The 23,655-nt window shown below is 39.8% G+C and overlaps 1 protein-coding gene across 5 annotated transcripts in view; it reads right to left on the reverse strand.

The window, feature by feature from the left end:
- The window catches only part of CEP162 (centrosomal protein 162), a 113,855-nt gene extending 95,239 nt beyond the window's left edge, over positions 1-18,616 (reverse strand). For 2 of the 5 annotated variants that reach the window (XM_042986757.1, XM_042986754.1), the window contains exons 1-5: positions 18,381-18,616; positions 17,221-17,336; positions 5,290-5,404; positions 2,139-2,285; positions 1,625-1,808 (exon numbers count right to left, since the gene is read on the reverse strand). In XM_042986757.1, the coding sequence (XP_042842691.1) occupies positions 1,625-1,808; positions 2,139-2,285; positions 5,290-5,404; positions 17,221-17,277 (503 nt within the window). In that variant the 5' untranslated portion in view covers positions 17,278-17,336; positions 18,381-18,616. Of the gene's footprint in view, positions 1-1,624; positions 1,809-2,138; positions 2,286-5,289; positions 5,405-15,867; positions 16,015-17,220; positions 17,337-18,380 lie in introns of those variants that run through there. The other 3 variants (XM_042986755.1, XM_042986758.1, XM_042986756.1) reach the window with 3 other exon arrangements.
- Between the last annotated feature and the right edge of the window lie 5,039 nt (positions 18,617-23,655).

Consider the following 23,655-nt stretch of genomic DNA (forward strand, 5'->3'; position numbering starts at 1 on the left):
TTAGTGAGATCAACAAATCCAAGAAGCTATAAAACTGTAGTAATAATAATAACAGCAGCAAACACTATTGTGTACTCAATGCTATTTAGCACACTAACTGGCCTATTCTAGAACAGAAATATCAGTAGTTAGGAATAATGTTAAGAAATAAAACAAGCTAAGAAATATTGTAAAGGTGCAAAAACCTGTGGCCAATGATCCTGTGTATGCTTAATCTGTGTTGTCACGGTTGGGAGAGGCAATCAGCACGGGCCCTGAGTGTCCTTGCATGTTCTTGTGGGGTACACCAAGAAAGGAAGGCACAAACCCCTCATTCCTAGGTCATTTCCCAGGATTGTGTGTGCATCAAGCAACCTTGAGAGATGAGGCAGTATCTCCTCCCAGAAAAGGAGCAGGCTTGTTTCCTCTTACTATAAAAGCAATAGATTCCCCAATCTCAGTGATCTTTTCCTGTAAAGCAACCCACCATCCGTGCAGAGAGCCATTATGGACTCTCCATGTTGCCTCTGCAGGCCATGTGGAGCATGGGGGAACTGAGGCAAATAAATGTGAGATGTAGACTGGACTTTTGTTGTGAGAAATAAAGTCCTTTGCTTCTGACCCAGGAAACCATGTCTATACTCAGCATCCATAAAACTGACCAGCTAATTTGTTAGTTTATAAGTAGGGTAAAAATCTCAAACTCTATACAGTTCGTGACAGTCACTATACTGCTTTACCCCTGGTCTGTGAGAAACTAAGCATCATAAGACCAGGTACTCCAATAACCAAAGGTTATGATTCTCCTCAGTCTTAATTATAGTTGGTGTTCTTAAAACCTTGAAGATGTGATATGACTTTCATTTATAATTTTAAAAGGTCAAAGGTCGGCTCTATTTATAGATGACCAGCTCAGTCAGCTAGCAGGATTTCCAGGATAAATGAAGTTTCCTGATAATCATCAGGGCCAACCACACACAAAGGTAGGACAGAAACAAAACCTATCTTTTACTCCCTGGTTCCTCCTTTCTTTTCTGTCCCTATTTTCTCTGAGTTTATAACAGCTACCTGAACTTTCTTATTTACCTTATCTGTGGAAAATTGCTTAATAAATTACTTTTGTGGGGCACCTGGGTGACTCAGTCTGTTAAGCATCCAACTCTTGATCTCAGCTCAGGTCATGATTCCACAGTTCGTAAGTTCAAGTCCTGCATCAGGCTCCACACTGACCCTGTGGAGCCTGCTTGGGATCCGCTCTCTCCCTCTCTCTCTGCCCCTCTCCTGCTTATGTGCATGCACTCTCTTTCTCTCTCTCTCAAAATAAATAAACTTAAAAAAAAAATAATAAATTACTTTCCTAGTAAGGTCTTTTTGCAGTGTGCCATTAGTCTCAGTAGCATCTCAGGCATGACATTTCACATAGCTGGATGCTGAGTAGGCTCTCAAACACAAATTAACATATTCCATTCATATATAAGAGAAACCATGACCAAAAAAAATGAACAGAGAAAAAAGAGATAAAATAAGATTTAACATGTACCTGTTATAATGTTTATCCATTTAAGTCCATGCATATACCAGCCTTCCAAAAATATGGAAAAACATAAAAATCATTTAATGATAGTTGATATTGTATATATATTACCTATGTAAAGCTTTAAATTGTGTGGAGTCATTAGAATCCAATTCCTTATTTAATCTTGAATAATCAATGGAAGATGTTAAGCCTTCCTCAAGCCTGGCAAAAAATTGCTCCTTTTCCTCTTGTTCCTCTAGTGTGTCCAATCCCAATCCAAGAACACTATGATTGAGTTCAGAAACTATGATCTCTAAATGGAAAAGAATGAATATATTTTTATTAACATGCAGAATTTTGACAAAATTAATTTTAATGGTGCATTTATTGATGTCCTTAATAAAACTTTAAAAATTTAAAAAATACTTTATCTCTTACCCACCAAATACAGATTTATATTCATAATCAATATGTAACATTGTAAGGTTTCTCTCGAGATATAATTCTAAACCTTCCAGGAAGGTATTAAGTATGTCTACACACTTCAGTAAAGAAGGCTAGAAGATACAATTTAATTTTTATAAAAATTTTAATTATAAGCATAGTAATTAACCTGTCAATTTGTATCCCTCATATTTCTTACCATTTGTTTCTAAGCTGTCAATACTTAAGATAGAGGTTCCACTGCTCTGAAGAAACTGAATCCTTTCAGGACACTCCTCTTCTATTTCCATAATAGGCTGAGAAGTCTTCTTAGCTTTCACAAAGCTTACATTTGTTCCAAGCTGTCCTAGGGGTGGGATTTAAGATACAGTTGGATATTTATGTTCACAAAACTGTTCTGACCACAATGTATTACCCAGTGATATTGTTACACTAACTTTTTTTTCTGTTATACTAATATTGTGGATAGTAGCTACAAAATAAATCTGGTCCATTTGATAAAAATCCAACACCATTTAATAAAAATCCATCAAACATAAAATTCAAAGAAAAATTACAGTACTATTTATTTGCAGTGTATCTTATGAAATAATTTCAAAAGTTTATACATAATGAAACAAAACTTTAAAAATTACTTGAAAGCACAACTATTTAATACAGTATACCATGCCACTGTAAGGCTATCTTCTGCCTTATGTGAAGGAAGAGTAAGAAACAACTAGGTGAACGAGAAAGGGGAGACCATTCTGAGTAGGAAGAAGGAAAGGTACAAAGAAAGGGTCAGCAACAGGAGGGGCAGGCCACACTGGAAGACACAAAAAGGTCAGTAAGGTTGGATCTAGATTGTGAGGGTGAGTCCAGGTGGAAATAAGCCCAGAGCAGGATCGATGGGTCAGACAGACCAGGCTAGTACTCATAGCCCAAAGCAGGGTTTTGCTCTTTATTCCAAAAACATTAGAAAACACTGAAAAAGTTATGCAATATCAACATTTATCATAATAGCATACATTTGTTGTAAAAAAAAAAAAAAACCCTGAAATATGGAAAAGTTAAATAATTACATTGTGTGGTATAAATATTAAGATTAGAATACCACTTTTGCTTAGAAGGAAGTCTTAATAAGTCACAAATTCTGCCTTCAGTATCTTAATTAGCGTCCTCTTGGAAAAGATTCAGCATCTATTTCTCATGGCTCTGTGTAAATAATGGTTTTATACATCAAATAATAACTTCTACAGTTGCAGAGTATCAAAAGACAGATCTATAGACACTTCCAATGAAAAAGCGCATGCCACGGGTTGGGGTGCTGTTGTGGTGTCTGCGGAGTCTCACCCTGGCTCTGAAGCTGGACTCAGGGATATGACCAGACTAACTGAGCTTACAAGAAACTAATAACCAAAACCAAGATCCATTCGATCATTCATAGTGAAGAGTATAACCGGTAGAAGGATTAGACTGTTTCATCCTCTAGGCAGAACATTTATCTTTATGGCAGTTAAAAGAAAAATTCTAAGGTTGAAGTAGCTCAATGTTGATGTTTACTGATGCCTATCCAAATTTGGTAATGCATTCCTCTCCTCCTGAGGCTGTTTACCTCCCCGCTGTGATGTTCTACACTCTTGATGGCAGGACTCATACCTGTCTGTATACTAGTGTCTGGTATGCATAATATACCATGAACTCAATAAATGTTTGTGATTGAACCAGGGACCAGGTTATGTAGAAAAACCTGGTAGAAAAACCTGGTAGAAAAACCCTCTCCTCTGTGTTCAAATGGATATTGTCAAAGTTTGCTTAAGTATCCTTATTTGCATCTTTTACTAATCAAATCCACTTCTGATTGATAAATTCTTTTTTAAAAATTAATAACTTTGCCAGGTTACATTCCAGTGTTGGTTCAGGACCTATTCTTTTCCTTTAGGATGAGTATGCACATTCTATCTCCAATTCATTACTTTCTAGAAAAGAGACTTTAATGCTAATTAAGTCTCAAATCCTCATAAACAATTCCAATAGTACTTCATCATATAATAAATATCCTTTCCAAGCACCAATGCGGGGAAAATTCTAAAAAAGAATTCTTTGCATGCAAACTTTAGCATTGTTACATGGTTGGGGACTTCTGAAAAAATGCACTGTATTTTTCAGTAAGGCAATTCCTTATTTACAATTTTAAGAACAGAGAAATGACTATCAAATTCACTCTAACATTCATTTATCAAACACATTTATTACTTACTGTTGAGGGTCAGGGGATACAAACAAAAAGAAGTGTTTCCTGCCTTCACAAAGCTCACAACCTCAGGAGTAGCCCTATGGGTTATAACTATCAACACAATGTGTAAGTGCTGTTGCTAGGTTTTGAAATCAAAACGAAGGAGAAAATAATTATGTTGAAAAGGGATCTAGAAGAGTTAGGAAAGGATTGGAAGGAGGTAATGTCAAGCTTTACCGGACAAGAAGGATGAGAGCAAAGGCAGCCTTGTGGTGAGCAAGCATGAGCTAATGCACAGAGGCACAGTCAATGATGTTTCCAGGAGATAGGGAGTAAGTATAGCTGGAGCACAGAAAGCTAGAAAGGAGGGTCCTAGTCAGATGATACCGAGCCTTAGCTGTCACATTAAGGAATCTGGGCTTAATTGCATGGGGAAAAAACAAAAGCTACAGGGCAAATTTTCCTCCAGGGATACAGAAATCCTGTAAGTTTACAAAATGGTGCTTAAAGATCCACAAATAGTTTGAACATAGGTTAATAGACGTGGTCTGGGGTTCCTTATGGATAATGGTAGTTTCCTATATAGCATGTATACCAAAGCACAGGTGCCAGAGAGTAGTTTTCCATTTGTAAAGATGTGACTAGGACTAGTTCTGGGAAAGCTATACATGTATGTCAGATAGGATCAACAATGAGTTCTTTACCAAGGCAATAAATTACTTTCTTGCTATTGTTATTAACAGACTGTGATACCAAAATCTATAGATTTCTTAAAATCTACCCAGTGCAAAGACATCAATACACTGTCAGAACATTTTATTAAATCACCTCAAATCAATCGGCCATGAAACATGACAATACAGAAATATGCCTGTGTTATTTATCATCTTAATTTGAGTGAATATAAATTATCCCAATATAACAATATAACCTGATAATGCAGAACCATCATAGATTCTCAACTGCGTAATACATAATAAAATGAAGTAATATGTAATTCAAACTTTAAAAAGTCACAATACTAGTATTATTTTCTTTAAATACCTATAGTACAACAACAAAATCCCAGAATTAAAAGTCTTGACTGACCCCTTGTGGTCAAATAATTTGAAATAAAAAACCCAGCAATATTTACCACCATCTTCAAAATCATCTTCAGTTATCCACCATGGCAATGCATCTTTCTTCTTCACTTCTCTTTCAGGTTGTCTAGGTGTTTTGTTTGAATTCTCAAAAGAATCATCTGAAAGCTAAATCGGATATAAGCCACTGATTTTAAAGAATCCCAGATTCATCATTAAAAATGTTTCTCTTCCGTCAGGCTCTGGGCTGATGGCTCAGAGCCTGGAGCCTGCTTCCGATTCTGTGTCCCCCTCTCTCTCTGCCCCTCCCCCATTCATGCTCTGTCTCTCTCTGTCTCAAAAATAAACATTAAAAAAAATTAAAAAAAATACTTAAAAATGTTTCTCTTCATTGTACATAAACAATTTTCTCAGCAATAATGTATACATTCTTATTTTCAGATATGTGGCTAAAATAACTTAAAAATCAAATATACAACTCTGAACATCAATTTCATATCCAGAGTTAAACAAGTAAACTAACCAGAAAAAATCAATGATAACAACAAAGAAATAAAACTTATCAAGAAACTTGATCAGAAAGAAAAAGAGAAGGATACAATCCCCTTCTAGACATCCTCTAGGGTCTAAGAATAAATAATGATTGAGCAAAAGTACCTGGCATCACTCTAGAAGAACACAGAATTCTAAGACCAGAAGAACTGAGTTTCAGGTGTTTACCAGAGAAATCAACATTTTGTCACAATGATTAATAAACTTTAATCAACTTTCATTGTCCTTTTCTACTCTTCAATTCCAAATTTTACTACAATCCTAAATCCCCTACTCTAACCCTAATCGACCCACCACCTCCACCACCTGGTCAGTAACTGCCCTCTTTCTTCACAGAGAAAAAAAAGACCTTCACTCAAAAACCACCCTCCTTTCCCTCACTCCACCATCACACTCACCTGTTAGACACTGCTTTCCTCTTTCAGAAAAGAAATTCTTTCCTATACTCCTGGGAGAACCTGCAGAGGGGTCACTTCCTGCCTTTCTAGGTCCTTACTTCCTTGGTCATCTCATGTTATCTCTGTCTCTGCATCCCCTCCTCTCTCTCCACTCCCTCCTTCCCTCAGGTTATAAACCTGCCCATCTCTGCCTCGCCAGGGCCTAGCACAGCACCTCGCACAACTGTGGAATGAAAGAATGAACATTCAAGTCTACTCCACTTTTCTTAAAAAGGCAAAGCAAAACAAAACAAACAAGATTAAGATCCTTATTCCTACCTCCTCTTTACCACTTTTCCTTTACATACTAGCATCGTGAGTTCACTGCTCAACCCTTTAGAATCTGGTTCCCATCCAAAACAGCTCTCCTCCAAGTTCCAAAGGCCTCCTAAATGTCACAAATAAAGGACCACTGCTAGTCATCTTTCTTGATCACATCATGGAACTTGATACCAGTGACCAACTCTTCTCGAATGTCTCTACCTTTGATTTCACAGCATCACTTCCTCCAAGTTATACTTCAGCTCTGTGACCTCTCCCACCTGTCTATTTTAATAGGTCTTGGCTCTTTTGCCCATTTCTTTACAAGACTTCCCCAGGACTCTGTTCTTGGTCCTTTATCTTCATCCTACACAACTTTCCTGGAGAAGAAACCAACGTTTATTCCATACCTGCTCTATATCAGGACCTATCCCCAGGTTATCTCAATGTTTAAGCAATCCAATCAAGATTTACAGAAGGGGAAACAAGCTCAGAGAGATTAAGCAACTTGCTCCAGTTGTTACTGTTAGTAAGTGTTACACACCTGGGATTTAAACGGAGGTCTGATAACACCTGTCCACTTTCCAGTACACTATGTAATCCCCCAACTGGCACCAGAGTGCCCTTTCACTCTAGTAAGTGTCAGGTTACTTCCAAGATGACAACACACAAATTTCCACCTGCCAACCAAACAATTCTATCTCAATGACTTATAATAGTGTCAACTTTAAAGTGTTCCAAAAGAACTCACGGTCTTCCCTGACAACCTGACAATCAGGCAGGAAGCGGGAAAAGGGAAGGAAAAGGAGTCTATCTGAATTTTAGTTTTATCACTTTCTACTCGGTCTCTAAACTTGGTCATCACCTAGAAATGTTCCAATCTCTCTCTTCCCCATATCTCGCTGTTTACCAAATTCTGACAATCTGCCACAGACTTCGTCTATTCCTCTTAAGCCCCATAGCCACCTAAGAGTATGGAAGGAGTAGAGGTTTTGGGAGCCAGACAGATCTGAGTTCAAATTTTAACTTCAAAATATACTAGCTGTTGCTTAAAAAAAATTATCCTCTCTTTTCAGTTTATTCATGTGTTGAAAAACCACTGACCTTGCAGGCTTGTGACAAAGCTCAGAAAATGAAATGGAGAGTGCTCACCCTACTGTCTAATATATACTAGGTATTCTCACTTTTGATAATCTTCCACAATGCTTTTCAGGTTACTACCATTAAAAACAAAACAATACACAAAAGCAAGTCCCCAGAGAGTAATTGTGCTGGTGAGCATATGAAGTTGGAAACCTAATATACTAAAACATGGCTGGTGGGAACATAAAGTGGCACAGCTAGTTTAGAAAACAGTCTGGCCATTCCTCAAAAGGTTCAACACAGAGTTACCATATGACCCACCATTTCCACTATTAGGTATACACACAACAGTAATGAAAACACACACCCACACAAAAACTTGTACATGATTGTTCATAGCAATATTATTTATAAATGCCAAAAAGTGGAAAGAACTCAAATGTTCATCAACTGATATGTGGATAAACCCAAAAAATGGAAATGCCATTGAGCTATAAAAACGAATGAAGTACTGAAAGATGTACAACATGAATGAACCTTTAAAACATTATGTTGAGTGGAAAAAGCCAGTCACAAAAGACCACATACTGTATGATTCCATTTCTGTGAAACGTCTAACATAAGCATATATTCAGAGACAGAAAGTAGATAGTGGTGCGCAAGGCTGGAGAAGGGGTAACTGCTAACAGGTACAGGGTTTCTTTTGAGGATAAAAATGTTCTAAAAGTGATTGTGGTGATGGCTGCATAGCTGCGAATAGGCTAAAAACCACTGAATTGTACACTTTAAATGGGTGAATTGTATGGTATATGACAACTCAATAAATCTGTAAAAAGAAAAAAAAAAAAAGCTGGTCCTACCAATCTCCTTATAAAGATATGTAAGCCATATCGTTGAACAATCTACTGAACAATTTAGCAAAATGACTAAAGAAGTTACCATGACTCTAAAATCATGGTTTTTATTATTAAAAAATGAGACATTAAAAAATGACCCAAATCTCTAACATGAGATAAAAGCTTTTATGGGTTGAGATTGAATATGAGAGAAGATATGGAGGGAGAGTGTTGAAGGGATGGCAAATAAAGGGCAAAAGGAAAAAAAACTGGTCTACACTGCTTTTATCTTTTACAGTGAAAACACTTCCTATAAGCTTAATTTTCAAAATGTGCCCATATTTGAAAATAAAAAATCAGTTTCCAAATGAGAAGTGAGATTCTTACCCTGAGTATCTATTACATTTGGATAATTCTTAAATGCGGTTTTTAAACCTTAAACAATCCTACAAGGTAGGCATTATTTTTCCTGTTAATTAAACTGAGGTTTTCTACTACATCGTATATCAAACTCCCTTTATGAACAAGAATGTTAGTATAATCATTTAAAATGTGACTCTCCTGGGGGCACCTGGGTGGCTCAGTTGGTTGAGCGTCCAACTTCAGCTCTTGTGATGATGTCATGGCTCATGAGTTCAATCCCAACATCAGGCTCTGTGCTGACAGCTCAGAGCCTGGAGCCTGCTTCAGAATCTGTGTCTCCCTGTCTCTCTCTGCCCCTCTCTGCTCACTCTGTCTCTTGCTCTCTCTCTCTCAACAATAAATAAACGTTAATTCTTTTTTAATTCTATATAAAAAACAATTTAACGTTTATTTATTTTTGAGACAGGGCGAGACAGAGCATAAGCTCTGTATTCACTGTATTCACTGAATTCACTGTATTCACTGTAGCATAAGTGAATAAGGGAGAAGAGGGGTATAAAGCGAGTAAGGAGGACATGAGCAAAATCATTCAGGGCTCTGTAAACCATGGGAAGGAGTTTGGATTTTATTCCATTTGTGATGGGAAGCCAATAAAGTGTTTTACAAAGAGGAGGAACAGTCTGATTTACGTAAAAGACGGCACTGGCTGCAATGTGGTGAAGGAATGCTGGGACAGTACGTAGGAACTGTTGTAGTACCTCAGGTGAGAAGATGTCACCATGGATTGGGATGATGGCAGATGAAAGGAGAGAGAACGAGGAAGATGACAGATATATTCTGGAGGAAGAGTTGACAGAGTGTGGTGACAGACTTGTGAAGCTGAATGCAGGACACCTCATTTAGAACATAATGGGGAAGTCAGCAGGGGGAGCTCTCACACTCCATCAATTTGTCATCAATTGCAGACTCCAACAAAGAAGTGTATCTTGCATTTCTTAACAGAACAAAGCCTACTCTACTACCCCAGTGGGAGGAAGGAAGGTTTTTCTTCATGCCCAGCAACAGCCCTGCCAAATGAGAAGCCATCACCATCCTGAACTCCTGTTTTCTGCCAGTGGACTTTCGTTCAAAGCAGCCCCTCCCAACTTCCTCCTTTTCTCTAGAAAATAACGTCCCTCTCCTTTGATCTCAGGTCTTGCTTATGGGTTTGCCATCATTTGCATGTCCCAAATTGCAGTTCCTTTGCCATTCCCAAATAAATGATAAAATAATGGGCTGTTTTAACCTTGAGGTCAACATTACTTGGTGATCAGAAGTGGGATCCAGAGAAGACTCTCAACAACTACGAGGCTGGTGAGCAAACAGGTGCCTGTACCCACTGAGCCAAATGAGCTCATTCTTTTCTCCCCGACCCTGGAGTCTGAGAGTATGTGTCTCCTGGTTCCAAGCTCTGCTCACTTTGCATTTTGAGTTCTCTGACTTTATTTAGGATCTATTTAAAAGCTTTATTCTTTCTTTTTTATGAAGGCTTTGTCCTATCTGGTGAGTACTCATGTTTTTCTGAACTTCTGGTATTGACTAATGGGATCATAATCCTCTAAACTCTCTCAGGACAGCCCTCCTCCTCCTGGGATCCTGGCTGGCTTTATATTTAAAAACTATGATCCTCCTGCATGCACAATGCTAACAAAACAGACCAACTTAACTAAATTTAGAACTTCAATGCCTGTCATGGGGGAACTTTTGATCTCCTCCAACTTAATTTTCTCAAAACCAAATTAGAAGACCATGGCTCTAAAATTAAACAAACTGCATGGAATGCCTGTTTTAATTAGTACCCAAAGACTTCCATACATATTGACTCTAAAATTACCCCTTTGCAAAATACCATTTCTAAATTAACTGAGGCTATGAAACAATTGAGAGAATTCAAAAGGGCTTTTGAGTGCTCTTTCCCTTCCCTGGATTCTTCATCTCCAGACACACAGCAGTCATCCTGTGCTCTGGCCACTGCTCTGGGGCCATCTTCCTACTTCCCTGCAGCAGCATCCCAGCCCCTCCATACCCTTTCCCTTCCTCATTCTACTCTTCTCTCTGGATTTCCCTTTTCCTCCTTATCTCTCCCTGCTCTCTTCCTCTGAACCTAGCAGAACCTCCTCCTTTAAAGTTAAGCCCCCTGAGGATCCAACTGCTAAACTCCTAGTTTCTTATGTTCTCTGGACTAAAGCTGAACTACAAGCTAGAGTCGAAGACTTTGCCAAAGTTACTGAGGATCCTCAGAGATTTTCTGAGTAATTTAACATACATATTCAAACTTATCAACTTAGTTTCTCAGATTTATGTCAATTAGTTCACACGCTTGTCGGTGAGGGCCAGGCCTAACATTGGATGAAACTGGCCTGATAGAAAAATCCTGAAAGAGATTTAGAAAAACAGATCTCTGACTTTTGGCAGGACACTCACTAGAGGTCTTCACAGAAAAATTGCAAAAGCTTTTCCTAAACTTGTTAATTGGAACATCATTCAGGCTTGTGCACAAAAATTCGATAAACCTGTTATTATTACAAATGACTTCAGGTTATTTTTAATGAAAACTTCGGTCTTCCTGTAGATGTTGAGTCCTCTCAGGTAGCCTTTAATTCTATGTTCATTAACTGGCTAAATCAGATCTTTCCCTTCCAGTTAAAATGACCAGAATGGAATGGGAAACTACATCTGCCCTAGATTTGGTTAATTTAGCAGTTTACCCGCATTCTAGATGATTCGACTAAAAGACCACTAAATTCCTTAATTTTCATCTCCAACAAATGTAGGCCCCTAAACAAAACCAAAACCCTCCTGATGCCTGCCATTATTTTAAAAAACCAGGACACTGGAAAAAAGGCTGCTACAAACTCAAGTGCTCCAGATGCTGTCAGCCCTCTAACCAATCTTTCCAATGTTCTCCTAATCCCCAAACACTGGGCTCTGAGGAACAAAAGGGGCTTGTCCCAATTCTCTGTCTCAACTGGCTCAAAGAAACAACCCTCCAGACTGGCAATGAATTTCTATCTGTACTCACTGCCACTGGAGCTACACTCCCGGTGCTCAACCCACCACTATAAAGCAGCCCGTGCCTCAGAGGAACAAAACCGTTCAAACGGTGAGGTTCCTACCTCTAATAAATCTATTCCCTCTGGTTTAGGTCCTTTAAGAGGTACCCACCCTTTTTTCCTTAATTCTCTCATCCAATTCACTTACTGGGCTGAGATTTCTTAGAAAAGTATCTTGCTGGAATTCCTTTTTCCAAAAAGGGGTAAGCAATTCTAGAATTTGATAGAAGCAACCAAGATTGCCAAGTTGGTGAATCAAGTGATCTTTCAACATCTTTTACTTGCTTCACTTGTGACAGCATTGGAACTAATTCTAAGGGCACTAACCATTGTCCCAATTGGATCAGTTACCACCCTTCTTATGGGTAAAATCCTCAAAGCACCTCGTACTAAGACTCAAATAGACCCCACAAAAGATCTCCCCCAAATTAATCAATACCCTATAAAGAAAGAAGCCCTTCAAGGCATCAAGCCCAAAATAGAAGATTATAAGGCCCCGGGACTCATTATCACCTGCACTAGTCCTTGTAACACCCCTATTTTACCTGTAAGAAAACCCAGTGGCTGAGGGTGGAGGTTTGTCCAGGACCTCCCAGCAATAAATATTATCCCTTAGCACCTTGCTGTTCCTAACCCAATATGCTACTAGCATCTAGTCCTACTGAAAGCAAATTTTTCACTGTAATTGATCTCTGTGTGCATTCTTTAGTATTCCAGTTGATAAATTAATATCTTGCTGCCTTAACTTGGAAAGGAAGACTATACATTTAGATAGTAATGCCCTGGGGTTTTATAGAAAGTCTTACTTCTTGCAAACCTTAAAAGCTGACTAAATGATATAGAATTTTCTGGAGAACCTACCTTGTTACAAAATGTAGAGGAGTTGCCTCTCTGCTCCCTTTCCCAAGCCTCTTCACAGGAGGACAGAATGTAGCTGTTAAAACTTTTAGCCTTAAAGGGACATAAAGTTTCCAAGGAAAAACTGCAGTTTGCTCAAACTCAGGTTTGATATTTAAGACACCTGATCTTGGAATAGGGGTTCATTTAGATCGAGATAGGCTTTGTGGTATCCTGAAACTTAAAACTAAGAGCCAATTATGTGGTTTTCTCCAGCTAGGTGACTACTGTCAAAAACTGGGCTCCAAACTTCTCCTATGGTCCAACCCCTGTATATCTTACTTAAAAACAACAAATATGAATCTATTATTTGGTAAGATCCGAATTACATAGCCTTTGGGGCCTTAAAGAAAATCTTAATAAAGCCTTCTGCCCTTGGACATCCTAATTATCAGCTCCTCTTTTCCTTTTTGCATATGAGAAGGGAATGCCTTTGAAGTACTCACCCCAAAATACGGAAGCTGTCATCAACCCATGGGATATTATAGCCAACAACCGGACACTGTGGCACGGGGATAACCCCCTTGCCTCAGAGCCTGCCCTTTTGGATAAGGCCACTGAAGAAATAATCATGGGAACCCCTTTAACCACCCTTGTGCCCCATGCAAAAGCCCCTCTGAATCCTTACCACACTCAACACCTTTTGGCCAGCTATCTCACCTCCTATGAAATCCTCCTTGCTGCTCCTCAGTAACTCCTCCTCACTGTAATAACCTTGACCCTGCTATTCTACTCTCTTTATCCTTCTGATAAAACCTCTCACCACCACTTGATGTGGACAGATCACCTTTTGACTATCCATGACAATTAATAGATAACCCTAACCAATGCAGATTTTTCATGGTTTACTGATGGGTCTTATTTAAAGAATGAAAATGGTATTGCCCTGGGTATGCAATTGCAACACCTTTTGAAATCATCAAGGCAGCACCTTTACCTTTGGCTACTTCGACCCAATAGGCTGAATTATATGCTCTTACTCAGACTTGTACTTTAGCCAAGGGTAAAACTGAAAATATTTAAATTGACCATATGTCCTTCAGGCAGCCCATGACTTTGGGATATTATAGAAACAGCCAACTTTCCTTACTTCTAATGGGAATAAAATTAAAAATGGCTCTTATGTCCTAAATTCACTAGATGTCAAATTTTTGCCAACTGCCCTGGCTACTATTAAGGCTCCTGTGCATTCCACACTTGACTCCCTGGAAGCCAAAGGAAACTACCTTGCTGATGTTTCCATTAAAGACGCTGCTCTTAAAGGAACCAATAACCAATCCTCTGTCATGGTCCTAAGAGATGTTGCCTCAAATGATAATCTGGAAAAACTGACAAGATATATCCAAAAATTAGCCCCAGAGAAGGAAAAACTATATTGGAAATCTAGTAATTGTTGGTTTGATAAAAAGAGAGAACTCTATCTTGAGCCAAATAATAACCCAGTCCTGCCAGACACTCTAAAATCTCTTTACTAACCATTGTACAAGCATTAATTATTGCTCCCCCGATAAGATGATAGGCTTTATGAATCAATTCTGGTACAGAAATATTAACAAGCCCACAAAAGTGCCTACTTTGCTTGTTCTACCTGTCCAAAACACAACTCTGGGAAACCCATCCACACCACCCACTGGCATTTTAAGTTGCCCAATAGACCATTCGAAGTTCAGCTCCTTTCCCATGAATATAAATGTTTTGGTCATGGTTTGTTTTCTCACTGAACTGAAGCTTTCCCTTGCAGAGAGGGTATGGCCCCTTCTGTAGCTAAAATCCTATTAGAAAAGAGTATTCCTACCTAAGGAGGCCTTCTCAAGCTTCAAAGTTATCAAGGCATTTACTTCACTGGTCAAGTTTGTCAATAGGTCTGTGCTGTTTGGCCAGTTCTAGAGTACTATCTATGCTCACAACCTTCAATCCTCTGGGCTAGTGCAATGCACTAACAGCACCATTAAGACTCAACTAGCAAAATTTGTGGAAACCCTTCAACTAACTTGGCCAAAAGCACTGTGATTGGGTCTTTCTAAATCTGCGAACCATCCCCTTTGTAACTCATTAACTCTGACCCTTTAAGACAGTCACAGAGCCCCTGATGCACCTGGCTCCTGCCTCTTCTGACCCACAGCTGATAAAAGGAGATATACTCCAATACTGTAAAGGCCTGATTCCTTCTATTAAGAATAATCATGCTTTAGTAAAACTGTCCTCATGGCTTACTCCCGGGAGACAAAGCCTTAAGCACCACGACTCGCAACCCAGAGATTTTGTCTACTGCAAGACACATCAAAAAGTTCTCTCTTCAACCTCACTGGAGGGGCCCTATCAGGTACCGTTAACCAACTCTTGTGCCACCAACTTTCAAGAAATAGACTCCTGATTCACATGTCACATCTAAAGACAGCACTAAATCCAGGCTGGACCTGCATACCAATTGGTGACCTGCAAGTAAAGTTTCCAAGAATTAAAGCAGACATCTGATAAAGACGACCTTCCCGACATGACTGAAGCAGGCTTGCATACCTTTTCTCGCTGTTACTTCTTACTCTATTTTTCCCTCTTCCATGGACAGATATTGCTCTTATTCACATTTTCCAATAACTGGTTGTTGGATTTGTCACCAGAAACCTCGATCAAGTCCATAGGAACAGGGATACCTTAGTTCACCCTAAAAGCAATTTCACTGGAATCCCAATTGCCACTCATGCCTAAAGTGTTGCCCAGGTCCCTTTTATAGGTTAGCATATTAAATCCACACATACTTGTTCCCCGCCTCAGTTTAACCCAACCCTGGGTAGGAGAAATGAAATCCCTTGAATACATATATAAAACACACTGTAAAAGAGCCAAAGTAGGACCATTTGTAAGCTGGCTGTCATACCTATATATTTAGGAAGACTTTTAGTATGTGATAACATTGAGTCTTGGTTGAATAATGCTAATGCCTTTATACCCACAAATGGGTCCACAAATGCTAATTCTTCTGAGGGAGCCCCATGTGCAGCTCCTGGCTACTCTTCTATACATGGAGGTTTTGGTAATGGCCCTGATGCTTGAGCAATTCATCACCTTGACAGCTGAAGGATAAAAGGACAATGTGCTCTTGCTATACTCACTGTTCTGCTTTTGCTCATAACTAGCAGCTTCCCACTGGTCCACCTCACTAAACCTTCATGGCAACCTTGAATGAGAACTTCCAAGAGGTATACACAACTCCAGGTTTGCCTCCATAGAGAGAGCCTTTCTCCCTTCAGTAGAGCAAGTACTAAAAGACACAATTAGAAATCTCTCCTTAAATTAGGAGATCTGGTCAGTTCTATAAGCCAAGGCAGAAGCAGCCCAACAATGATCATTCAACTCACTGGCTAAAGTAGTTTTAGACAATCACAGAGTTCGCATTACCTACCTGCTGAGTAAGGATGCGTCTGTGTGACAGACACCACCTACTGCACATGGATAAACTACTCTGGAAAAGTAGAAACCCAATTGCACAAAATTAGGGAATAAGCACATTAACTACAACAAATTTCACATGATTCTCAAAGATCTTTTATTTAGCTGGCTACCTTCAGGCCTAGGGTCATGGTTCAGAACCAGTACACAATTTGGAATTGTCATGTTTCTTTTAGTTACGTTTTATGTAATAATTTTTAAGTTTTGCAGGTGTTGGTCGTCAAACTTTTGTAGAAACCAGGTACTCAATAACGTGATGCTAGCTCAACACTTCAAGATGATCTCCAACATGTATGACCTCAACAAGATACAGATATAGATATAGACTTTGGATGGGAAATGCCTGAGAGTTTTCCTTCCTAAGCTTGTTATTCAGATATGGTCTTAAATGGGTTCTAACTGCCACACACTTTCTCTCTGGTGGGACATGACACCCAGAAAAGGTCCTTCCTGGCACGGAGAGGCACAGATGACGTATTTCTTGGTCAGTGATGCTTTTGAGGAAAGATCTGGATCCAAAGGGGAAAATATGAAACTAAATAAAGGAAACTACATTTTAAAAAGTCAGGAGGCCAGAAGGGGGAGCTCTCATGCCCTATCAACTCATCAATTTCAGACCCCAAAAGGAAGAAATGTACCTTGCATTTTCCAACAGGGGGAATAATGAATTTCTCCAGGCCTAGCAATTAGATCAGCCAACAAGAAAATACAGTGACTACTTTTTTCCTCCAATGGACTTTCATTCAAAGCATCCCCTCCCACCTTTCTCCTCGTTTTCTCTATAAAGGTAATAGTTCTTCTCCTTTGATCTCAGTACTTGCCCATAGTTTTGCCATAGCCTGCAAGGTCTGAAATGCAGTTCCTCTGCCATTAAAAAATAAACCCATTTTGCTGGTAAAATAACTTGGCTGTTTCATTTTCAAGGTGGTCAAACTGCATAGTAGAGGAGAAAGAATTGAAGGATGAGTTTCTTGTGACACAAATTTACAATACAGCTTTTAAAATGATAAATTTACCTCTTTCATGAACTTTTCAAACTCTTCATCCAGCTCTTCTTTGGAATAATGAGCCATAATCAATAATTTTCACTTCCCAAAGTAAACATTCCAAAGTATTTACAACACTGGAAACACTAAATAACAAGAGATAAATATTCTTTGAGAAAATTCACAACACATCATAAGAACAACCAAACTTAAACCTCAGACATTTCTCTTACGATTTAGCATATATGCACAGTTATTGACCAATAACCTGGACAAAAGATTCCAAATTCATGAATAAAACTGCTTTGGAAAAGCAGCTTTCACAGTTTGCTTTGTATTCAGGGTCCAAGATTACATTTTCATTGTTAACATCCAAGTGTTAAAGGGTGACCACAATATTTCCTAACTCTATGGTGTGTGTGTTACATAACATTCCTGAAACAAAGCAGGTCCTCTCAAGGAATCTTTCAAAAATTTAGTATAAACGAGCAAATTCAAAAGACCGTTTCTTTTTTGCAAAGCACAGGACAGTACGTGCTGCCTTGTCATTCAGCTAGTTATCAGCCCCTAGTAATAGTTTTGCAAGACAGACTGTTTCCAGATACAGACAAAATGCAATTCATTACGGTTCAAATCTACCTAAGATAAAGTTAATGAAGTATCCAAATTAGAACAAATTACGTTTCTTTTGGAGCGTGGGAAGGCCAACAAAACTATGCAATAGTGACTCGTGGAGCAAAGCTCTCTCTGTCCCTCTAATGAACCCAACCAACTTTCAAATCTGTCCCAGTTTCGGGGCCTCCTTGAGGCTGCTCAAATCGCAGCTTCATTTTCCAGAAGCGGTGGAGGGGGGCTCTGTGTGTAAACACCCTGGACAATATTTTGCCCAATCTACAGAATAACACCTCCCTGACTCATTAGCATTTCTGATCAGTTGAGGATGTGTGCGGTTAAGGTCTTAGCCCCAAGATCTCGGTCGGAGGCGGATCCTCTCAAACGGGCTCCGTTCGGTGGGGCCCTGCTCCAGGAAGCGCGGGTTCCAGAGTGGCGAGAAGACAAAGACGCACTTGAAGTAGAGTGTGGGCGGAGGAGGGGAGTGACCTGGGAAACTAAAGCCCTGGGGAGGGGGTCTGAGGACAGTCTCGGTCAGAGTCAACCGAGTGGGAAACAAGTGTCTATGCCTCACCTACCTCGGTCTCTGAATTCCGCGCTTTCCCGGAAGGTCTGCGGGTGCTCAACAGTTACCAGGGTAACACACTTCTGCCGCCTGGCTCTGGAGTCACATGACCGGAGCTGGTCACGTGGCTTGTGGGCTCCACGGAATAGTGGTCAGTGTCTTTTTTGCTCTACGAGCGAAAGTAGGAATTGCTGCGGCTCAGGATAATCCGGAGGTAAGAGCCGTCGTTGCCGCACCAACAGAGAATGCACAGATTTGCTGCGCTCCTTGGGAAAGTGGACTGCACGAGCAGGTCACGAGAGCCGGAACACTGGCATGCTGGGTGTTGTAGGCCCAGCCCGTGGCTTCCTGGGAAATGTAGTTTAGCTCCCCTAGTCCTGTATTTCCGCAAGTCTCGACTCTTTCTAACCTTCCCGCCCTTGTGGTTTCGGCTCTGTTTTCCAAGCGGAAGTTTTGAAAAACATAATAACAATTTATTGGATTCTTCCATGTGCAAACCGCTGAGTGGGCATTGTAAGAGAAACTCAGATCTGTGAGAAAGCATACTGTTAATCAGGTTAGGGGCTCTGTTCCACCATCTAGTGGGCAAGAAATTGAAAATACACATACACGCCCCAACCCGCTACTGGTCTCCGAGCCTCTCTGTGGTGTCCCTCTGCCCCTCCCTTATTCCCACTCTATAGTGGCATCTTACAATTACTTTCTTGGATTTTAACCTCCCCCCCCAGTTCTTGCTCTAAAACACACACACACGTACACGCACAAGTTGGAATTTCAGAGGACCGTTTGGGATCATGAAAGTAAAATCAACAACAGTTGAAAGGATTGCCACTGGCAGACATAGGCTAAGGATGTCATTATCACCAGTCTAAACTTTTCATTCAGCAAGTGTTTATTGTGATACAAATGTATACATGCCAGGAGCTGTGCCCTCAGATAAAGATTTGAATAATAATATAGATTTTTTAAAGCTACTATTTATTGAACATGTAGGTTGATAGGAGATGCACGAGCATTATTTCACTTAAACGTTATACTCTCCAAGCCAATTCAATATAGCTTATATTTTTATTTCTAATATGTACTAAATGAACAAATGATCATAGTCCCTGCCCTAATAGAGTCTTTGGTCTAATGGAGCTGATAGACAAGTGATCAGACAATTGCAATTCTGTATGACAACAGCAATGATAGACATAGGGTGCAGTTAGAAGATGTTAAAGGTCTCCTCACCTCCTGGGAGGTTAGACAAGGCTTTCTAGAAGAAATGAAGTTTAAAATGAAACCTAGACCATCAGAGGGTAAGTAGAAGGTAGCAAGGGTTGGTGAAAAGAGGCAGTATTCAGTCTGAAGGAATCCATTTAAAAACATGCACAAGGTCACTATGAAGTTATTGTCCTCATTTTATAGAGGAGAAAATTGAAGCAGACAGGTTAAAAGACCTACTCAAAGTAATAATGCCTAACCAGAATTCAAGACTTGTTTTCACAGCTTCCATTCTATCATCTTTCCAAAGGCCTTTTGCAAATACTTTCAACTGCTTTGCCTCAGAGCCCTTAGAGCATGCCTATCCAAAGAAACACCTGCTCTGGAGCCATTGAATATAGCTCAAGAAAATCACCCAACAGGTTTGACTATATCCAGTTCTCCGAGACATCTCAACTTTTTGAAGTATAAACCTGAAGTTATTTTATTTTTAATGTTCACTTTTTTAAAACAGTGCTGTGTTGAATACCTCTATCCCTATCCCTTTTCTTACTGCCTTAGACAAATTTTAGATTCCATAACTTTATAGTAATTTCTAGATATTAAAACTAGCCAGCATAGTTTAAAACTGAAATCTCTTAACTAATTCATAGTTGTCTCTGTATTTGGAGAGGGTTGGAATGGATAGAGGTCATGATGCATTAAAAAAAATTTTTTTTTGTTAATGTTTATTTGTGAGAGAGAGACAGACAGACAGACAGAGTGTGAGCAGGGGAGGGGCAGAGAGAGAGGGAGACACAGAATCCAAAGCAGGCTCCAGGCTCTGAGTTGTCAGCACAGAGCCCGACACAGTGCTCTAACTCACGGACTGTGAGGTAATGACCTGAGCCAAAGTCAGACACTTAACCGACTGAGCCATCCAGGTGCCCCAGCATGATCCACTTTTTACACAAATTTTGAAAGAAGGATTCTTAAGCTTTTCTTTTCTTTTTTCCCTTTTTTTAATATATAATTTATTGTCAAATTGGTTTCTTTTTTTTTTTTTTTAGTTTTTTTTTTTAATATGAAATTTATTGTCAAATTGGTTTCAAGGACTGTTGGGTAAGGGGTGTGAGCTGACACTGGTGCCAGGGAGCCTAAAATGCCATTATGGTCTTCCGGTTAGAGTAGGGGCATAGGGAGGCCAGATAAAAATTATAGTTCTAGACCAAGTATGTTTCACAGGGGTACAATGGGTCTGTGGCCTTCCCTGTGATTGTATCCCCAGGCTCCAAATGAGTAATTAGGATATAGAAAACCTCCAAGTATACTTTATAACTGGAAGAACCCTTGTGTTGGTTCCCTGATCTGTGAGGCCATTATGGTAGGAAGAACCAAATGGAAGCCCGGAAAATGCCCCACCCCCATCCACATGAACAAGTCCAAAACAATACTACTTCCTAGGAAGAATGGCAGGGATTAGCACTACCACTTAAAGATTTAAAGGACACAGGGGTAGTAAACCCTGCATAAAGCTCTTCAATCTATTTAGCTCCTGCAGAAAAACAGATGGATCTTGGATAACAATGGACTATGGTAAACTTTATCAAGTATGAGCACCAATTACAGTGGCCATGTCAGATATAGTTGCTTAATTGGAAGAGATCAAGAGAATTCATGGCACTTGGTATGCCACTACCTATCTGGAAAAAATGGTCTTTAAATTCCCTTCAGAAAAAGCATGAAAGCAGTTGGCATGCACCTGAGGAGACCAACAGTTCAATTCACTGTTTTCCCCATTGGCTAAACTAATTCTTATGTGCTCTATCAGAATGTAATGTGTAGGAAATATGTCTTGACATTTTGCAGAATATCATTATGGTTTACTATATTGATGGCATAATACTGACTGTAGTTGGTGAGCAGGAAGTGGAAATTATTCTAAGTTATCCTACCTAGGCACATTCAAACCAGAGAGTAGAAGATAAACCTCACAAAACTTTATGGTTCTGCCCTTTTGGTGAAGTTTTAGCTGATCTATTGTTTGGGACATGCTGGTACCAAAAAGATAAAGGTAAAGAATAAATCGGTACATATCAGAAGTGCTAGGTAGGCTTATTTAGATTTTAGAGACAGCATGTATTGTACTGGAGAATATTGCACCAATCCATTTATTGGACTTGAATGTTACCCAGAGCAATAGGCTCTGTTGTATGTGCAAGCAGTTTTACAAGCTTGTTGGAAGCTTGGGCCCAGCGGATCTGATCATGGCTAGAAATACCTGTGTCCATGGATGACAGAGAAAAATACTCTGGCCTTGTTCACATATAGGTTAGGGTGGCATATTGATGGTAGCCATAAATAGACTGTTGTCACACTACTGCCACACTCATAGGTATCCCTAAAAGAATATGGGGAAGGGAAATCCTCCCAGTAGGAAGAGCCCAAGCAGAACACTTCACCAGTTACTTTATTTGGAGGTGGAAGTGGCCTGAGGTATGGGTATACATAGACTACTGGATAGTGACAAATGGCTTGGGCATTTGGTCAGAGGCCTTGATAAAACAAGATCAATAAAACAGAGACAAGGAAATCTAGGTAAAGAAGCTTGCAGATAGATTTATGAGAGGAGTGGGCACATAACATGCAGATCATTGTGTCTCATGTTACTGCCCACCAGAGAGCATTCTCTACATAGAAGGCAAAAACCAAATAGGTTAGTTTGCCCTGTGGATATGAGCTACACTCCCCCTTAATCTTTAGAGACTTCACTGTTTGGACAACTGGTCCATGAATAAACATTACACCGTGTCTGGAAAGAAGGCTGTTTAAGGGCACGACAGAATGGGCTCCCACTACCAATACTGATCTAGCTACTACCGTTTTTCTGAATGCCCAACTTGTCAGCAATAGAGACTGAAACTGAGTCCATGATTTCATCCCTCAAGGATGACCAGCCAGCCATTTAATATCAGATTAACGTCATTAGATCCCTTCCACCCTAGAGATGGCAACAATTCATCCCTACTGGAATTTAAACCTACTATGGTCATGAATTTGCATTCTCTGCCAGAAAAGCCTTCATCAGTGCCCCAACTCAGGGCTTACAGAATGCCTTACTCAATGGTATGGCATTCCCTGCAGTGTTGCTTTCGTTCAAGGGATTAATTTTTGGCAAAGGTGGTGAAACAATGGGTGCATGACCACAGGAGCCCCTGGGATTACCATATATCTCATCACTTAGAAGCAGATGAACTAATGCAATGGTGGAATGACCTGTTGAAGGCTCAGCTAAAGTTCCAGGCTGGAGAAAGGATGAGATATATGTGCTGTATCAACAGCTAACATGTGGTGCTATGTCCCTTCAGGAAGCAAGGGATGGAAGTAAAATTGGTCCCTGTCCCCATTACTCCTAGTGACCCATTTTCAAGTTTACTTCTTCTGTACCTGAAACCTTAGGCCCTTCTGAATTAGAGATTCTGGCTTCCAGAAAGGAGAACACTTTCACCAGAGGACAAAGTAAAACAGTTCCACAGAACTTGACTATTACCTGGTCATTTGGGGCTCCTCATTCCAATGGTTGGGCTCCTCATTCCTGGGTCATCAAGCAAAAGGGAATTAATATGTCAATATATTTACAGGATTAATTTGCCCTGATTAACATAAATAGCCTGTGTCACTGTTATATAATGGAGGCAGGGGGAAATATCCAAGGACTTGACTGATGCACCTCCTGATGTTTTTGTGATAGGTGGTAATGGTGAATGGACAGTTACAGCAGCTATATACTGATAAGGGCAAAGTAAACCGAACCTAAAATAAGAAGGTCTGGGTCACTCTACTGGGCAAGAAACTCTAGATCAGTAAGCTTCTGGCCAAAGGTGAGAGAAATTTAAAATCAGCAGTGGAGGAGAGAGATGATGATTATCAACAAGGCTTTGGAACAAGCTGTGGCAGTAGGGACTATAGCTAATTCCCTAGAGCCACTTGCAGAAATTGTAGCTGGCTAGCACGTTGAAAGAGACTTGGTGACAGGTTGGAGTTAATGGTGAGAAAGGGTGAATCTGAGTAGTGCAAAAGTTTTACTGCATCAGTTGCCACTT

This window comes from Panthera tigris, chromosome B2, assembly GCF_018350195.1.
Source record: "Panthera tigris isolate Pti1 chromosome B2, P.tigris_Pti1_mat1.1, whole genome shotgun sequence".
In the NCBI taxonomy this organism is placed as follows: Eukaryota; Metazoa; Chordata; class Mammalia; order Carnivora; family Felidae; genus Panthera; species Panthera tigris.